We start from the raw sequence: 19,587 nt of genomic DNA, 5'->3' as shown, positions 1-19,587 counted from the left end.
GTTTCTCATGGTTCTGTAATTGATGGAGAAATGACACATGTTCAGGTTTCCACCTCTAAAGTGGAAGTGTAGGGATTGTTCTTTCCATTACCTTTGTTCTTTATAACTGGCATCCATGAGGGACATTGCTTGACAACTGAAGTGCATCTCTCTCACTGACAGTGGGGAATGAATAATATGCCACTGTCCTCCTTGCTGAGAGCAATGCAAAAACTGTGGTAAAGAACTGAGATGACCTTCAATATAGTTCATACCTGATGAGATCTAAGGTTTTGTGATACAATACTGGTTGACTAGAAAATTCTGAGACTTTGAGCAGCAGCCTTCCAAAACCCTTTTGTGGTAGCTTTTTTTTTTCTAGGCAGATATGATTTAATCAGACCATAACTAACTTTCCCAAGGCATCTCTATGGTTCCATCTGATCACAGATTTCTTTTTCCAAAATGTGTAGGTTTTCAGGTATTCCAGAGAAAATTCAGATATTTTAGACAAATCTTATTTTGCTGTAGAAAGGTGCACGGGAACCTAGAAGTTTACTTAATTTACCAAAGCTGATAAGCATGTAATTAAAATGAAAAATGCTTCTGAGCACCAATTCCAGTTGTAATCCTTACCTCAGAAAAATCTTTATTCATACTGTGTAAATATAGAAGAGGTGTTCAGTTCTGTATAAAATTACTACATAAATTATGTAGCAGTGTTAATAGTTGAACTGAAATATGTTAACACTCATGCTTACAGTTTTCAGCCTTCTACAGTCATGATCTTTAACTGTATTGTTAATTATTAATACAAGTACATGATATTTTTCACATCACAAAACCAGTTCTGTGGCTTTGGGGAATTTCAGATGTTTTATGACCAACCCTGTCATGTCATTAGGCTCTGAAATTTTGTTCCTTTATTCACAGTTGTCATATGCTTCTTAAGTTATACAGACTTGACACATCTAACATTTGTGCAGCTTAATAAAGGATGTCATCAGGTTTTTGCTGTAGGAATAGATTTGGTGGAAGAGAATTGCTATGTGAGCTATTTAAAGAGTAAATGAGGGAGAATCTCAATTTCAAAAAGGCCTTGATTCATAGCTGAAATTTTGTCCTTTGGGTTTCTTGGCATCTCTTTGCAACAGCTCAGGAGGTAGCTGCATATAAGTAATAGAATAATGAAAAGCTATAATCTTCTTGGTATGCTGTACACAGTATTATTTTTCATTGTTGTATCTAAGCACTCCTTAGTATTTTATGGTCTGTTTCTTTCCTTTAGGGTGAACATATTAAAAATTTCCTTTAAAAGGAAAAAGTTTTTTATACAACAACGGCAAAAACATGTAAGTAGTCCGTTAATTTTGCTTTAATCAAGTGGTGCTGGTTATTTTTTTGCTTTAAATGTTAAGACAAAGCCTTAACAAGGCACTGTTGTATTGACCTGCCTTTGACAATCTGTTTCATTAACTTGCTTTCACTGTTCTGGTCCTATGACCCTCATTGTTTCCTGGTTTTTGTTTCCTTTCCAACGTGGAATCCTTCCACATTCAGTATATTGGACTGTTTCTTCTCCCTTGAATGTGCAACATACACATCATCATCCTTTCTTCAGTACATCTGGAAAATACACTCGTAACTTACTGTATTTTCCTGTTCTTGCCAGTATCTGCTGCTCTTTTCTTTGGTGCTTTCCCTGCCCTGTAAAGTTTCTCAATGCAGTGAATCTGCTAAAGAGCTGGTTATCCCATCCAGGGGAACTTTGTGAGGTCCCTTCTGTTCATAGGCCTCACAGTTTTGGGAGAAAGGAAGGTTCTTGGAGAAAAGCAAAATTCAGCAGCTGAAATGTGACGTTCCATGCAGCTCCTGCATGACATAAAACATTTCGTAAGCTGGCAAAATGTGGAAAGATAATTGATAAAACTGATATAAGGTATTTCGGCTGCTAGCAGCCATCTTCGTAATGCTGTGTGCTTTTTGCATAACTGTTGTTTAATTAGTCTGTTTAATGGAGGGGGGAAGAAAATATCTTTATTAGAGTATTTTGCTGCCACAATATGAATAGAAAAAACAAGATATGATTTCACAAAGAAAATATTTAATGTGGGCAGGAATTTCCAAATGTGTCTGTGAGAATAAGCATAGGAACAGAACTTCCTGAGAGTGATTAGTAACAGCAGATAGTAAATGAGTGCACTTACAGAGGGTTTTTTGGAATATTGAAGAATTAAATATCTCTGGACTTACAGACCATATGAAGTATGTGTATTTATTTCATAAAGATTTGAATGCTGTCAAAAATGTAATTTCTCTTTTGGAGAGCATGGCAGCATTCTTAAAGTCTGTTCAATTAAGCTTTCATTGGGTTTTTCTTTGCATCAGTAACTGTATTAACTATCAATAACAGTATTAACTAGCCATAGCTATGTCTTGTGCAAAACTGTCTGGTATCTGAAATGGTTCAACAATTACTACAGTTGGTGAGGGCAAAATCAAGGGTGGCACAATTGTATTGTACCTGTGTTTCACTGGCACCAAGTTTGCACCAAGGTACATAAGCTTTGTGTTGTTCTTCCTTTTGACCTGCTCATTGTGGCCTTGTGTGTGGCCTTCAGAAAGCAGATTGAATTTGAACAGCAGTGGCAGCAACTCTCTCGAGTCCCATTTCAGCTATTTTTTTTTCTCCCGCGGTGGATCACTGTTAACATCTTCAGTATTGTCTAGAAGACTATCAAGCAGATATTTTTTTTTGCACACTGGGGCTCTTGGAAGAACACTACTGAACTGAAGCCTTATGTGAAGAATTTGAATTAGGATTAGGATTGATTAGGATTTTTTTCCTTTTTACATTGCATCCTTAATGGAGTGTTTAAAAGAGTTTTGTCAAGGTCTGACTGGAAACCTGAAACTATTTAGTTATTTAGTATTGTACTCATACATACAAAATATTTTCTATGCTATACTTAAATATTTCATTAACACTGTAGAGATTAGGATGATTGCTTAAATGGTCCATTTCACAGTTTAGAATGCCTTATAGCTAGAGGGCTATTTTGGCCATTTCCAGCTCAAAATCTACTATATGCTGACGTTTTCTGTTGTTTTGTTTTCCTAAATGCATTTTTCCTTTTTAAGCTCAAAGTAATTTTGTTGCTATTTTATGAGCATGTTTACTGTCTTTGATCTTTTTGTATATATTAAAATATTTCCTACTGTTACAGAATGAATCCAGGGAGCATATTATTGCCTTCAACATGTTAAATTACAGAGCATGCAAGAATCTGTGGAAATCTTGTGTAGAGCATCACACATTTTTTCAGGCAAAGAAGTCACTACCTCATGACAAAAAGATATTGTCACATTATTGGGCCTTGAGTTCTAGAAATCCAGCAAAGTAAGTATTCTGTGAAAGCATTCTTTGATTTGTAATGGGAGTGAGAGGATTTGTGTCAATTGATAGCTCAAGCTGGAGTGACAGAGCTCTGTTCTGGCCATAGATCAGTTTAGTAGTCATGAGGTCTTGGGTGACAGGTTGGACCTGTCTTTGAGGTCTTTTCCAACCTTATTGATGACTCTGTGATATCTCCAAATCTCCATGTGAACAATTTGACACATTTTAGAACTGTGGTTTCAGTTTCTATGATGTGGTGTCAGTACAATAGAACTTGTGTTATAATGTCCTAAAAATGTATTTGAATGTAAGTATTTTGTTGCTGCAGCTTGTTCTTTGTGTGACATGTAAAAACACTAGAAAGTAAAAATGTCACATAGATAAATGATCCAATATGAAAATTTGCAGAACTGCTTTGTTTTGAACCATTTATTCCTTTTTGTCATATACACACTCTGAGTATCTCAGAGGAATTGCTGGATTGTGTCATGCCAACCGGTTATTACTGACTCTGAGATGAAAAACTTTGTTCCATTTGCTGGGCCCCATGCTCTTTAATATCTTTATCGATGATCTGGATGAGGGCATTGAGTCCATCATCAGTAAGTTTGCAGATGACACCAAGCTAGGGGCAGGTGTGGATCTGTTAGAGGGTAGGAGAGCTCTGCAGGGGGACCTTGACAGGCTGGAGAGATGGGCAGAGACCAAGGGCATGAGATTTAACACATCTAAGTGCCAGGTTCTACACATTGGCCACAACACCCCATGCAGTGCTACAGGCTGGGGTCAGAGTGGCTGGAGAGCAGCCAGACAGAAAGGGACCTGTGGGTACTGGTTGATAGTGGGCTGAACAGGACCCAGCAGTGTGCCCAAGTGGCCAAGAAGGCCAATGGCATCCTGGCCTGGATCAGGAACAGTATGGCCAGCAGGAGCAGGGAGGTCCTTGTGCCCCTGTACTCACTGGCTAGGCCACGCCTTGAGGACTGCATCCAGTTCTGGGCTCCTCAGTTTAGGAAAGATGTTGACTTGCTGGAACGTGTCCAGAGAAGGGAAACAAAGCTGGGGAGGTGTTTGGAGCACAAGCCTTATGAAGAGAGGCTGAGGGCACTGGGGTTGCTTAGCCTGGAGAAGGTCCCTCTGCAGAGCTCTCCTACCCTCTAAGAGATCAACTCCTGCTCCCAACTTGGTGTCATCTGCAAATTTGCTGATGACTGACTCAATCCCCTCATCCAGATCATCAATGCATATATTGAACAGGATGGGGCCCAGCACTGATCCCTGGGGGACACCACTAGTGACTGGCCGCCAGCTGGATGTGGCACCATTCACCACCACTCTCTGGGCTCAGCCCTCCAGCCAGTTCCTAACCCAGCACAGAGTGCTGCTGTCCAAGCCACGGGTTGATAGCTTGGCCAGGAGTTTGCTGTGGGGAATATTCAGTAACCTTTACTATCAAGCTGCTGAATTATGTATGAAGCAACAGCAATTCAGGAGGAGAGTCTATATAAAGTTGGTCCCTGTCATTTAGCCAATTATTTTCTCAAAAGATTTCAGAAAAGGGGTGATTAAGTCACTTCTGAAGTATTTGTCATATATAGAAAATTTTTGCTTTCCCACTGGTTTGTGATTGTGGAATGTTGTAAGAGACAATGACAAACTTCCATGTTCCTTTTCAAGAATGGCTCTGCATTCTGCCTTATGAAAGGCGAAAAGATATTGTATTGGATAAAACAAGTGAAAAAAAATCCCCAAACAAACAAACAAAAACCCCCCACAAACCCAAACATGCACATGTAAGCAAAAACTCCACCAACTACACACTTAAAACCCTGGAGGTTTTCAGGTTCACTTATCTTCTGTAATTCTTTTCATCCTAGTTCTGTCAGCTTGGAAGGGGGTTAAATTCAGGTTGTACTGCCTTAATTATCACAAGTTTTCATCTGGAATTTGTGGCTTTCTTGTGTGATGTTCTTTTATATTCATGTGAGGCAGATACCTCAGTGTTTGTTGCAACAGTTCAAATACTTGAACTCTTGCAAACCTTTAATACAATTTTTTTACTTTACACATCTCTGTGCCCTTCTGGATTCTCTTACCTTAAAGTACTAGTGGCATTTCATTTAAAGTAGACTGCTGAGTTGTATAAAGCAGCTGTAAGACTTATTCTAAGGGCAGGCTGAATCACATCTCTGGCACTGAGAGTTCATTAAACATTTCTGGACTGAATGTGCATCCCTAGATGCACTCTTGTTCCTTGCTGAAAGCTAAAAATGTACCTGTTTTTTCACAAAGGATAACCTCAGCCATAACTAGGAGCAAGGGAGGAAAAGACATTGACTGTCTCTCACTGTGTTTGCTGAGAAATATCTTCATATTTGACATTAGAACAGGTGCTTGGAGTTCAGGAGATTGTTTTATGTTACACACCTCAACTGAAACATCTAGAGAATATTTTGTTAAAGTGATTCTGGAGTTAGGGCTCTGGCTTCCATCATGACTTGTCATGTCATGTCCATATGTCCTACTTTAACCTCAGAAGTCACCTGCATAGGAAAAATGCATGAACAGGCACTTGTAATAGGGGAAAGCTGATTAATGGAAAATATGTGAAATTCCTGAATGCATCCACTTTTTCTGTACTCCCTCTGCACTTTACCCACGTAAGGCTTTTTTGAAAGAACTTTGTTCTTGGAGAAAACCAGGGTAGCTGCTGCCTTGTCATTGGTATTCAGAAGACTTAAAAAAAATAACCACGGATAATACAGGTAAAGCTACTCTTGAGTTCATGGACTGTGTGTTTGCTAAGCTTAAAGACACACATGGGTAACTGATTTTGTTATGTTGATGCTTCAAATGAAGTTTTCCCTCTTAAGTTAAACTGGGAGAAGGTGGTTTCTTTGTTACTCAGGAGTTGCTGATTTTCTGTGAGAACTTCTAGGATGAGCAGCTTATCTCTTTGGCTTGTGGAATGCTGGGTGAAAAGATGCATGGAGGTTAGTTTATCTCAATTTTGATCTACTTTAAAATTTTCTTCATGCTGTGCAATTCCACTAGTAAGGGAGCTTTATTGTCTTCCTAGCTGAGGTTCTGATACAACTCTTATCTTGTCAGGTTCTTGTCAAAAGAGTCAGCCCAGACTTGGAGATCTCCTTTCCATGTTAGATCTTTCTCTAATGGTTTATTCCTATAAGTAGCATCTCACTCAAATGTGGGTTTCTTATGGCAGTAGAGAGTGGCCTGGTGGAGCCCTTTTTTGCTGAGGCAGCAGGTAGATGGCTAGAGTAATCTGTGTCCTCTGTGAAGCCATTAGTGAATTTTGTCCCTTTATGAGTTTTCACATGGAACCTCTAGACTCTGTTGCCTGTTTTTCAGTTGTGTTTTGTCAGGTACTTGGTTCAGTGCAAATAGGACATGTGGAATTCCCTGTTTTCCCCTACATCTTTTAAAACAAAATTACACTTGTGATTAGCGTTGTTGCAGGAGTTACACATTTTTATTAGGCTGGAGGTGAGGAGAAAGTTCTTCACAGAGAGAGTTGTTAGCTAGTGGAATGTGCTGCCCAGGGAGGTGGTGGAGTCACCGTCCCTGGAGGTGTTCAAAAAGGGGATTGGATGTGGCACTTGGTGCCATGGTTTAGTAGTCATGAGGTGTTGGGTGACAGGTTGGGCTTGATGATCTTTGAGGTCTCTTCCAACCTTACTGATTCTACGACACCAAATTGCTCTGTAAGAACACAAATGCATAAGTGCAGAGGCATGAGCACATAACAACAAAATTTACTTTCATCAGCACATTTTATTTTGCTGACATTTTCTATGGAAAATAATTTATGTACCTTTTTTGTGGTTTTTAATTTCTTTTCAGATCTCTAAACAGCCAGTACTGCAGAAAAGTTATAGGTGGAATGGTATGGAACCCATCTATGAGACGATCGTTATCTGTCGAGCATCTGGAGACCAAAAGCCTTCCTTCTCGATCACCTCCTGTTACCCCTAACTGGTAAATGAAATTTCAGTCTTTCCCATAACTTCCAGCCTCCTACCTTTTCCAATTGTATGTAGTCTAGCAGAATAATTATGTAGTGTGTACATATATATTTAAACATCGTTATTCTGAGACTGTATGTGGTGACGGAACAGTAGGTGTCATGTTAACTTCAGCAAGGCTTTTGATACTGTCTGCCAAAATATTATACCTGAGTTAAGATATTATGTTCTGGAGCGGTGGACAGCAAGATGGTTAGAAAAGAAAAGAGGCATAAAGATTGGATGACTGGACTCAGAGGTAAGTTACTGGCTGCATATGGCTTGGGTAGGCAAATACTTCACTGGGTAAAAAAACATCTGAATCACTGGGCCCAAAGAGTGCTGGTGAGTGGAGTTAAATCCAGTTGGTCGCCAGTCACAAGTGGTGTTCCCCACCAGTAACTGGGGCCAGTTCTCTTTGACATATTTATTAATGATCTGGAGAAGGGGATTGAGTGCACCCTGAATACATTTGCAGATGATGCTAAGTTGAGAGGGACTGGATCTGCTCGAAGGTCGGAAGACTCTACAGAGACCTGGACAGGCTGGATTGATGGACCAAAGCTAGTTGTATGTAACTCAATAAGACCAAATGCCAGGTCCTGCACTTGGGTCATAACAAACCCATGCAATGCTACAGGCTTGGGGAAGAATGGCTGCAGACCTGACCAGTGGAGAAAGATATGGGGGTACCTGTACCAGGAATAATGTGACAAGAAGGACCAGGAAAGCGATTGTCCCCCTGTACTCAGCACTGATAAAGCCACACCTCAAGTAGAGAGGGCCTCAAAACTGAACAGAGTACAAGAAAGACATTGAGGCTGAATGTCAAGAGAAGGGCAGTGAAGCTGGTGAAGGGTCTGGAGTATATGTCTTATGAGAAGCAGCTGAAGGAACTGGAGTTTTTTAGTCTGGAGGAAAGACTGAAGGGAGACCTTATTGCTCTCTTGAATTACATGAAAGGAGGTTGTAGTAAGGTGGGCACTGATCTCTTCTCCCTCATGGTAATTGATAGGATGAGAGGAAATGGCCTGAAGTTGCACCAGGAAAGGTTTAGATTTGATATTAGAAGAAATTGCTGAAAGGGTTATCAAATGCTGGAATAGACTCCCCGGGGAGATGATTGAATCCCCATCAATGGAGGTGTTTAGAAGAGGCATTAGATGTGGTGCTAGGCTACATAGTTTAGCACCAAACTTGGTAGAGTTAGGTGGTTGGACTTGGTGGTCTTAAAGGACTTTTCCAATCAAAATGATTCTGTGTTAGTCTACCTCGTGGCAAGTAAGTTCAGAACTGTAGAGAACTGCCTTGATAATAGTCCTGCTTAACATTTTTATGGCCTGGAGAAGGCAATGGAGTGTTTGCTCATAAAATTTGCAGGCAACACCAAACTGGGAGGATGAGTCAATAAGCTTCAGAGGAAGGCTAGTATCCAAAGGGACTTTGATAGCCTGGAGAAGTTGGCCAATAGGATCTGTATGAAATTCATTGGAGTGCAAAGTCCTGGGAAGGAAGAATCTAGTACAGCAGTATTGTCTGTGATGCAGTTCCCTGGAAAAGGACCTGGTAATCTTCAGCAGCAGCAAGTTGTACATGAGCTATCTGGTGTACCATGGTAGCAACATGACAATATTAACAAGCAGAGATGGTAGGTCAAAGGAAATTATTATCCCTGTTTTGCTCAACATTCATTGGAATGCTGCACCCACTTCTGTGCCCACAAATACAAGAAACATGCACACTGCAGCAAGCTAAGCAAAGGCCACCAGCTGGCAGGGTAGTCAGGAGGCTGGAACACTTAACCTACCAGGAGAGGCTGAGACAACTACACTTGTTAAGCTTGGAGGATCAAGGGTTTCCCAGATGCCTAACAATAGCCTGTCAGTAGTTAGGAGGAGGTTAGCTAGAGAATGAGGCAAAGTTCTTCAGTGTTGCATGGTGGGAGGATCAGGCAGGAAGTATATGTTGAAATGAGAGGCTCTTCCTGGCCATAATGAAAAACCTGCTTCACTGCAAGGATATTTGAGCAGTAGTTGCTTAGAGAAGCTGCATGATCTCCATCCTTCAATTTTTTTGAGAACTGACTGAAGAAAAGTCTTAACAGCCTGTTCTGATTTTGAGTCGCCCCTGCTTTGAGCAGGATGGTGAACTAGATGACCTCCATAGGTCCCTTCCAATTATGCTATGATTAGAACTTTAACAATACAGTTAGCATTGGAGGGGGGAAATAAATCATAGAATCATAGAACTGTTAGGGTTGGAAGGGACCTCAAGGATCATGTAGTTCCACCCCCCCCCCCCCCCAGCATGGGCAGGGACACCTCACACTACAGCAGGTTGCTCACAGCCACATCCAGCCTGGCCTTAAAAACCTCCAGGGATGAGGCTTCTACCACCTCCCTGGGCGTCAGTTCAGTGTACTGAACTTAGCAGGATCTGATTTTCTACTACACAATACAAAATGTTTAAAAAAATACTATTTAAAATGAGACCTGTAAGGCATGTCATGAAGATTTTGGGTTACAGAGTGCATTAGGGCAGAATTTTCACTTTCTGATTTTCCAACTTGTGTTCCTTACTGTTAAGGCGGAGTCCTAGACTACGTCATGAAATCTGCAAACCACGACACTCGTCTGTAGATAACCTTACAAATGAGATCAGCTACATTACTGGAACAGAGGATGTGTTTTATACATATAAAGGCTCTCCAACATCAAAGGACAGTGATTCAGAGTTCTCTCAGAGCCGTAGTCCACGTAGGAGGTAAGAACTTCTGCAAAACACTTATTTCTCATTTTGATTTTTGGTTTTTTTTTTGAAGGATAAACAAGGGGACTTTGACAGGCTGGACAGATGGGCAGAGTCCAAGGGCATGCAGTGCTACAGGCTGGGGTCAGAGTGGCTGGAGAATGGCCAGGGAGAAAAGGACCCAAGAGTACTGGTTGATAGTAGGCTTAACATGAGCCAGCAGTGTGCCCAAGTGGCCAAGAAGGCCAATGGCATCCTGGCCTGGATCAGGAATAGTGTGGCCAGCAGGAGCAGGGAAGTCATTCTGCCCCTGTACTCAGAACTGGTTAGGCCACACCTTGAGTACTGTTTCTAGTTCTGGGCCTCTCAGTTTAGGAAAGATGTTGAGTTGCTGGAAGGTGTCAAGAGAAGGGCAACAAAGCTGGGGAGGGCTTTGGAGCACAAGCCCTGTAAGGAGCAGCTGAGGGAGCTGGGGTTGCTTAGCCTGGGGAAGAGGAGGCTCAGGGCAGACCTTATTGCTGTTGACAACTACCTGAAGGGAGGTTGTAGCCAGGTGGGGGTTGATCTCTTCTCCCAGGCAATCAGCACCTGAACAAGAGGACACAGTCTCAAGCTGCACCAGGGGAGGTTTAGGCTGGCTGTTAGGAAGAAATCCTTCGCAGAAAGAGTAATTTGCCTTTGGAATGTGCTGCCCAGGGAGGTGGTGGAGTCACCATCACTGGAAGAGTTTAAAAATGAGACTGGATGAGGCACTTGGTGCCATGGTTTAGTTGATTAGATGGTGTTGGGTGATAGGTTGGACTTGATGATCTCAAAGGTCTTTTCCAAGCTGGTTAATTCTGTATTCAACCTGTATTCAACTAGTGATGTTAGTAATAGCTATGATAATATATAAAAGTGATACCTCTTGATGTTGTGAATAGTCATCCACAGGAAGCCATGCCTTTCCTGTGTTTTAACATTTGCAGAATACGGACTTGTAGAAGTATTTTCTAGAAGAGTAAAAATAATGAGAGGCAGTCCATGAAAGGAGATGATGAGCATAGAAGCTGTAGACAGCAGACTAAGTTGCCAGGCTGTGTTCCATGACTTGTGGATTGTGTCCTCCCAGTTAGCATGTTGTTGGGTTTTTTCTTATATTTTTTTTCCCCTATAGTTTCCCCCCCACCCCTTTACTTCCTGTTTCATCTATCCTATGCTTACTGAGAATGCAGTGGTAAAGTCTGCTTTTATGTTGTTTCCCAGACAGTAAAAAAAAAGATGTTCTAAATTGGAAAGTAGCACACACATTGGTTTCTCTAAGCACTGAATGACCATGCAGTATCTAAATAATATTACTCACCGTGGAAATTGCTGTTGCTGCCTCACATAAATCAAATTTTCTATATGTGTTATCTCCAATGCATTCTTGGGTGTGTTTATAATATTTGATATTAAGCAGATAACTGTGTGTTTTAGAGAATCTACAGGAGGTTCCACCTCAACACAAGGGGGAACTTCTTTACTGTAAGGGTCACATACCACTGGAACAGGCTCCTTAGAGGGGTTGTGGACTCTCCTTCTCTGGGGACTTTCAAGGCCCATCTGGATGCATTCCTGTGTGACTTGAGCTAGATTGTATGGTCCTGCTCTGGCAGGGGGGTTGGACTCGATGATCTCTTTGGGTCCCTTCCAACCCCTGACATCCTGTGATCCTGTAATGTGCAGAGTGAATAATCCTTTCTTGACTGTTAGACTTTCAACAAGCAAAATGGTCATTAATACTCTCATTTTTAACAATTGAGGTAAAATATGCAGTAACCATACACATAAAATTGATTGGTTTCTTTTCTCTACACTGAAGTTTTCATCAGTTTATGTTAGTCCACATTCCATGTGTAGCAAAATCTTTCTTTCCCTGAAGGCTCCATTGAAAGAGGGAAGTTTACCCTCTCAGTTAAAGCTTTTTTATAATAAAAAAGTTAACTTGTGTATCCTTGGTGTAAAATATAGGACCTTGTCCTAGTCTTCTGCCACGCTTCAGGAATAGCTAGATGTTAACCATAAAACACCTTACAGTGTATTAATAAGTCTTTTAGAGCCAACTTGCCCATTTTTGCCATGCTGATCTTTACTAGAATTAAATTGACATAATTGAAACATTTTGGGTGGGAAAAAACATAGATTTGCAATTCCAGCATTTCTTTTTCATTGGAGGAAAGCCAAGAGTCACTTGTCATATACATTGTTAATATACACTATCTACACATTTTCTTCAGAGGGCTCTTTTTTTTACTGCCTAGCCTGCTGTCTAAGACAATCCAAGAAGGTATTAGTTAATGCTGATTATAACTAATTAACAGCTTTGCTATGAAAACAATCTGAAATATTTTTAGAAAGCTACTGGCAAGCAGATGTAAGATGCTGATTTTTAGTTGCAGTTGTTAGGTTTTGTCTTGAAGGACTGCAGAACTGCACTGTCCGTCCCCAGCACAAGTTCTTTTGATCACACCCAGGAGTTAATGTGTAGAATAGAATAGAATAGAATAGACCAGGTTGGAAGAGACCTTTGAGATCATCACGTCCAACCTGTCATCCAACACCACCTAATCAACTAAACCATGCAACCAAGCACCCTATCAAGTCTCCTCCTAAACACCTCCAGTGATGGTGACTCCACCACCTCCATGGGCAGCCCATTCCAATGGGCAATCACTCTCTCTGTGTAGAATTTCTTCCTAACCTCCAGCCTAAACTTCCCAAGGTGCAGCTTGAGACTGTGTCCTCTTGTTCTGGTGCTGGTTGCCTGGGAGAAGAGACCAGCCCCCACCTGGTTACAACCTCCCTTCAGGTAGCTGTAGACAGCAAGAAGGTCTCCTCTGAGCCTCCTCTTCTCCAGGCTAAGCAACCCCAGCTCCCTCAGCCTCTCCTCATAGGGCTTGTGCTCAAGGCCTCTCCCCAGCCGCGTTGCCCTTCTCGTGACACCTTCAAGTGTCTCAATGTCCTTAAACTGAGGGGCCCAGAACTGGACACAGGACTCAAGGTGTGGCCTAACCAGTGCTGAGTACAGGGGCAGAATGACCTCCCTGCTGCTGCTGGCCACACTGTTCAGTGATGAACTGTTACGAAAACAGGAAAGGACCAACAAGAAAAGAGCTTATCCTCTATCTTCAGGTAAATAAGTCACGAAACAAACAACTAGTCTGCTTGTATCTTTATATTCAATTATTTGTTGCAAATTGAAAAACCTGTAGTTTCAAATGTTTCTGTAAAAAAAAACAACATTTAAACTTACAAAATACCAAGGTCAGTTTAAAATACCAAGGCCCAAGATTTGCCATTAAAACAAAGACATGTAGCCAAGTAGTACTCAAGGAGATTTTCTCTGTATGGTCCTTTCCTTTCTCTCAAGTGCAAATGCAACATATTCCTGCACAGCCTTTTTTGTCTTAGAGGCTTGCAGAGCTATAAACTTTTTTAAACTTGTATTCTTGCTGGTGATATGGAATAATATGTACAGTCCCAGTGTTGGAGGGGAAGGAAATGAAATGATGAACTAGTATAGAAAAAGGAAATTCACTTGCACTGTGCTATGAATTTCTGGAAGTTCACATACTCTCCTGGTTTAAGTGTGATGCATCATCTGGTGAAGGTATTGCGCTGAAAATAGATTTCCTGAACGTATGTTGCATTTGTTCAATTCTTTCAGCTTTCCATTTTGACAGACAATGAGCTGCACCTACATAGTGAGCTTTGGTGAATGTACTGTGGGAACACGTCACTATTTTAACTCAAATATAATTCCTTTTGTGAACAGCGTTTTGAAAGTGTAACCGTTGATGAAAGTACCCTTCAGCTGTGTTCAGCCAAGTCCTAGTAACTCCTTTCTTGGTAAAAAGTTGCAATTAATTAAAAAAATTAAATGTTATTAATTCTGAGTTTTAAATCATACACAGACATGAGCAGTTCCTTGTTCTTACCAAACCTGCTGCATTCAGTAAACTGGAACGTGGCCTGTAAAGGCAATGTAGAGTAACTGAAAGTATCCTTATACAGGTGATGGCAGCAGCCGCTTGCAAACACGAGTGTTTGGAATTTATCGAAAATCACTGTGACATCCTCAAGTTTTTCTTTAATAGTACTCTTAAACAGGCAGCACAAAGAATCCACATGGCCTTCTGTTCATAGAAATGCAAAATATTCTGTGTATGTTCTGTATAATGTTCTTTAAAATGCAGCAAAAAAAGTCTCGCTGCAAATGTCTTTCACTTATTTTGGCTTACGAATCCCAATTTTTAATGGCTCTCAGAAAAGAGGTGATAATGGAAGTGCTGGCACAGTCAGTTTTCCCAGCCCTGCAGGTGTTACAATAAAAGAAGCTTTAAGAACTTGAAGAGCAGCACAAGGGCAAAACCTACAGATGTTTCCTTCAGTTGTTTGTGAAGGGGGAATTTTGCTACGGTGCTATTGTTTCGGTTGTCCCTTTTCTCTTGGGGTTTTATTCTGCTGTAGTTCATCATCCTCAGCTCTCAAAATAGCAGAATCTCCTGGTAGGGCACATGAAAATGTGAAGGAGGGTTCTTTCCTTAAGGCCTTTCCTTTCTCTTCTCCTTACAGGAGAGTAGAGTTAGTCTTTCTAGGGCAAAGCGGATTTTTTGTAAAGATAGCCATGAATAGAGCAATCCCATAGTGAGCAGAAGATTGAAGATTTTCCATATATTGTGTAGTAAGGAAAAGGAAATACCTGCACTTTGAAAGTATTTGCTTGTTAGCTGCTCTAATGGAAAGTTTAATCTCCCTGCAAAGAATGGCTCTTCTTCTTGATGAAAAAGTTGAATGGCTGCTCTGGTGAGTGTTGTCTTTTACTGACTTAAAATAGGGTACTTGTCATATGTTCTGAAATGAGGAAGATAGGGTAGTAAAATGTGAAATACTGTGTAGCTAGAGAAGGTCATCTAGTTATTCATGTGCAAGGTACTTTATCACATTGATGCTAGAAATACTGTTTCAGTGAGTAGCAGTGCAAAGTCCTGCATCTCTAGCATGCTGAGCTACTACGGGCTTCAGAAAGACACGGCTTGCATTGTCCCTAATGAATTCTTTTAAGCTTTGTGTTTTGTCACCTGGATCAACATTTTGATTACCTTTTTTTCACTTTAAAAGCTTACAGAATGGTACATGAACTTTCAGAGCTGATATGTTCCATTTAAAGTGCAATAATTCAACAGATAAACCTTCAGCAAATATTAGTGGGAATTCATGTCCCTCATCTAAGTCTCCAAATGTATTGCTGGGATAATGAAGAATTTGCTGTGTGTTTATACACAGTATAAGAATGGAAGTCCAAGCTGGTTTTCTCTCTCTCTCTCAAACTACCTTACTCTATTGCAAAGAAAGAGGAGAGATAACACAGTAAAATAACACAGTAAAATAGAGACCTTTCATTGATTTGCATCACAACTCTACGTATGTACACTTTTGGTGAAGGCTTTTGAAAGGGTTAACTTTTAGCAAAACTTGAATTCTACACAGAATGTGGCAGTAGAATTGTAACTCGACTGTGGCAAAACATAGGAAAGATTTACAGATTCATTGTTTTGATCACAGGAGGAAATCAATTAGCTAAAAAAAAAAACACAACTACAAAGCAAAACAAAACAAAAAAACCCAACCACAACCACCACCACCACCCCCCCTCCATTTCTTTATTTTTAGCATGACTTCCTAAGGAAATAAGGCTTATGTCATTGCACTACCCAATTGCCTCTGTTCCCACTAGAAAACACTTGGACAATTGCAGTCAAATCTAATGTAGGAGTCAAATTTTCAAAGATACAAAGTTTTCTGCAAGATTAGTGACACTGGTCAGTTACTGGCAGTTACTGGCAGAAAAAAAAACAACCAAACAAACAGACAAACACCCCAAACATCCCTAAATCAACATTCTGCTCTTACTAAGCAGTTACAGTATGAGTTCAATGTTTGTCCGTTCCATTTACATGTGGGCTGGTAAGGCAGCAAGTGTGTGGACATGCCCAAAGGATCTAGTGCACTGCTGGCACTCCAGGGGTAAAAATATGACAGAGACTGGAAACAAAGAGAACCAGAGGTGTTTGTGGGAGATGGGATGGATGACAGAGGATTCAGAAGATGGGCATGACTGCATGAAGCTTCACCATCTCTGCCTCTCAAGAAAGAATTTGTTCATATTGTAGAATACATGTAAGGAAACTTAGACTGATACTGCTGCTACTTTTATTGTAATATTGATAAAGCATGGTACATAATTCTAAGTACTGATGTTTTAGAGAACAATAATTGATAATTTAACTGCATACTGTGAATTGCTTCCTACCTGACAATTCAGCAACCCTCCATTCAAACCAAACTACTTCATGCTTGTGCTTTTCCAGCATGGATTTAGATCACTCCAGGTTTTTTGGTCACTACTTAATTAAATTGTAAAGCTATTCCATTTGCCTGAAAGTTACTTTGCTTTGCAAGCAGCTCTTTTGTAACTTTTACTTCCAAATGTATCTCAGATATTGTTTTAATTGATGTAATATCAGCTACCTCACTGTTTCAGATGATTTCTGATGAAGTTAACTGGATGCTTTGGGAAATGCTATGTACTGCAAACTGTGATTTCTTCTCTATGCTAGATTGGCATCATCTGTGTAATTGCTTCAGTTTTACTTTGTGTAAAATTCTTACAGCTGCCCTGGGGTTTTTGTTGAGTGTTTCATAAACTCCACACCTGTCCAATTCAGACTTTCAATGTAGGATTAAGTATTCTTTAATTTACTGTGAGCATACCTTTTGGCTTTTATGGAGGCTTTTTGTTTCTTCGTTTACTGGAGTGTAGTTTTTGATTTCCTGAAGATTTAACTTATGTTCTTTCCTTATTAGTTTTTGTGTTTGTTTTTTTAACAGGTCATCTGAACAGGAATCACCAAAGTGAGTTTTCTTTAAACTTTCTACTATAGAATCTCTAGTTGTCAAGAGAAGGGCAACAAAGCTGGGGAGGGCTTTGGAGCACAGCCCTGTGAGGAGAGGCTGAAGGAGCTGGGGTTGCTGAGCCTGCAGAAGAGGAGGCTAAGGGGAGACCTTATTGCTGTCTACAACTACCTGAAGGGAGGCTGTAGCCAGGTGGGGGCTGTTCTCTTCTCCCAGGCAACCAGCACCAGAACAAGAGGGCACAGTCTCAAGCTGCGCCAGGGGAAGTTTAGGCTAGATGTTAGGAAGAATTTCTTCATAGAAATGGAATGGGCTGCCCAGGGAGGTGGTGGAGTCACCATCAGTGGTGACTGGATGAGGTGCTTGGTGCCATGGTTTAGTTGATTAGATGGTGTTGGATGATAGGTTGGACTTGATGATCTCAACCTGCTTAATTCTATTCTACTCTATTCTATTCTATTCTATTCTATAAATGTGTAAGCAAATAAAGGGTAAAGATTAAAAGATTTAAAAGATTGTAAAGGTCGGTGAAAAAACATTGTTTGGATCAAGATGTGTGAAGTCCTATGTCTACCACACTCCTCATCAATATTAACAAAAAAGTTGGTTGTAAAAGTTTAATGATGTGAAAATCCATTGGTAATTTTATCTCGTAACTCCTTGTATAGTGCCAGAAAGCATTAACTGAAATAATTTGCCATATTTTATTGGTGTTGCTGGGTTTTTTAATTATTTTTTTTCTACACCAAAAAATTGTTATGGTCTCTAATCTCAATTTTTATGTTTTGGGGTTTTACAATTACTATGCTCATAAAAAACTTATTAGGATGCATTTAGATATGCAGTGTTCCTCCTTTTGTACACTGACCTTACTGGATTCATGAAAAGTCCTGGAAGCTAGTAGATAAAACCACAATTGTGGAAGTGTAATTCCTTTAGAAAGTGTAATTCCTTTAAGTGCCATTACAGTATCACAGTATCACAGTATAACTAAGGTTGGAAGAGACCTCGAGGATCATCAAGTCCAACCTGTCTCCACAGACCTCATGACTAGACCATGGCACCAAGTGCTACATCCAGTCCCCTCTTGAACACCTCCAGGGACGGTGACTCCACCACCTCCCTGGGCAGCACATTCCAATGACAAATGACTCTCTCCGTGAAGAACTTTCTTCTCACCTCAAGTCTAAACCTCCCCTGGAACAGCTTGAGACTGTGTCCTCTTGTTCTGGTGCTGATTGCCTGGGAGAAGAGACCAACCCCTTCCTGGCCACAACCACCTTTCAGATTTCCATAAGCCAAGAAATGAGCATTTTGAATATTAAATTTTGCTGCAGGACATACATGTCCTGTATGTTAAAAGTCTAAGCTATGTTCAAAGAATCATAGAATCAACCAAGTTGGAAAAGACCTCAGAGATCATCAAGTCCAACCTGTTACCTAATACCTAACACCTCCTGACAACTAAACCATGGCTTCAAATGCCACATCCAATCCTTTTTTTGAGCACCTTCAGGGGCAGAAACTCCACCACCTCCCTGGGCAGCACATTCTTCACAGAGAGAGTTGTTAGCCATTGGAATGGGCTGCCCAGGGAGGTGGTGGTGTTGTCGTCCCTGGAGGTGTTTAAAAAGGGATTGGATGTGGCACTTGGTGCCATGGTTTAGTAGTCATGAGGTGTTGGGTGACAGGTTGGACTTGATGATCTTTGAGGTCTTTCTTATCCTTATTGATTCTATGATTCTATGATTCCAATGTCAAATTACTCTTTCTGTGAAGAACTTTCTCCTCACCTCGAGCCTAACTACACTGTGTTCCTCTATAGTGTAATATTGCTGCTGCTTCACAGCTAGCAGTGGCTGCTGGAAATGGTTCTGACGGTTTAAAAAAACTCACATATGTAGTTTAACTGGTATCAGAACAGCAATTCATGTTGAATTTACAAATATGAACGCCAGGGTTTACTTGCACGTGCTTCTGCTACTTCAGTCCTGTGAGGATTTCATGTTGCTTGTATAGATAAACTGTAATAAGGAACAATAGCCTGTGTACTTCCAAGAATCAAATATGCTTCATTGCAGTGCTGGGCTTTCAATAGCAGTGCAGACTGGTTTTGCAAAATGCACTGTCACTGACCATGATGTTCTATCATGTAAGTGAAAGGTCTCTCTGCATTGGGGTAGTTGAAGTGGCTAAGACTCAGTTTTTGCCATTCGCAGTGCTGTTAGTAACAGGAAACTCTGAGTTTTCTCTTGGACACAGGTATTTTGCAAATTATGATGTTGTTTTTATAAAGACAGAGCAGTTAGTTTGTGTGGTTGCTCTGAGTTTTACCCAGTTAAAGAATGATTTTAGTTGTATTAGAGGCCTGCATTTCATCCTTTTTATAAAAGAGCATGTGGCTAAAGGTCTTGGAGCACCACCAGGCACCTCAGACAATTATTAATTGCTAACTTTTGTTGTCCTTGAAGTTTAGGGTTCTTGAATTGCTAGGCCAGGTTT

The 19,587-nt window shown here is 40.6% G+C and overlaps 1 protein-coding gene across 1 annotated transcript in view; it reads left to right on the top strand.

Annotated features, from left to right (window-relative positions):
* PTPN3 (protein tyrosine phosphatase non-receptor type 3) overlaps positions 1 to 19,587 on the top strand; it is an 89,490-nt gene that overhangs the window by 33,594 nt on the left and 36,309 nt on the right. The window contains exons 10-14 of the mRNA XM_054164260.1: positions 1,268 to 1,331; positions 3,207 to 3,379; positions 7,241 to 7,375; positions 9,988 to 10,164; positions 17,062 to 17,085. Coding sequence (XP_054020235.1) covers positions 1,268 to 1,331; positions 3,207 to 3,379; positions 7,241 to 7,375; positions 9,988 to 10,164; positions 17,062 to 17,085 — 573 coding nt within the window. The remainder of the gene's footprint in view (positions 1 to 1,267; positions 1,332 to 3,206; positions 3,380 to 7,240; positions 7,376 to 9,987; positions 10,165 to 17,061; positions 17,086 to 19,587) is intronic.

The sequence above is a fragment of the Dryobates pubescens genome, chromosome 9 (genome assembly GCF_014839835.1).
Source record: "Dryobates pubescens isolate bDryPub1 chromosome 9, bDryPub1.pri, whole genome shotgun sequence".
NCBI lineage: Eukaryota > Metazoa > Chordata > Aves > Piciformes > Picidae > Dryobates > Dryobates pubescens.
The sequence above is the reverse complement of the archived record's forward strand: the minus strand, read 5'-3'. Positions and strand labels throughout refer to the sequence as shown.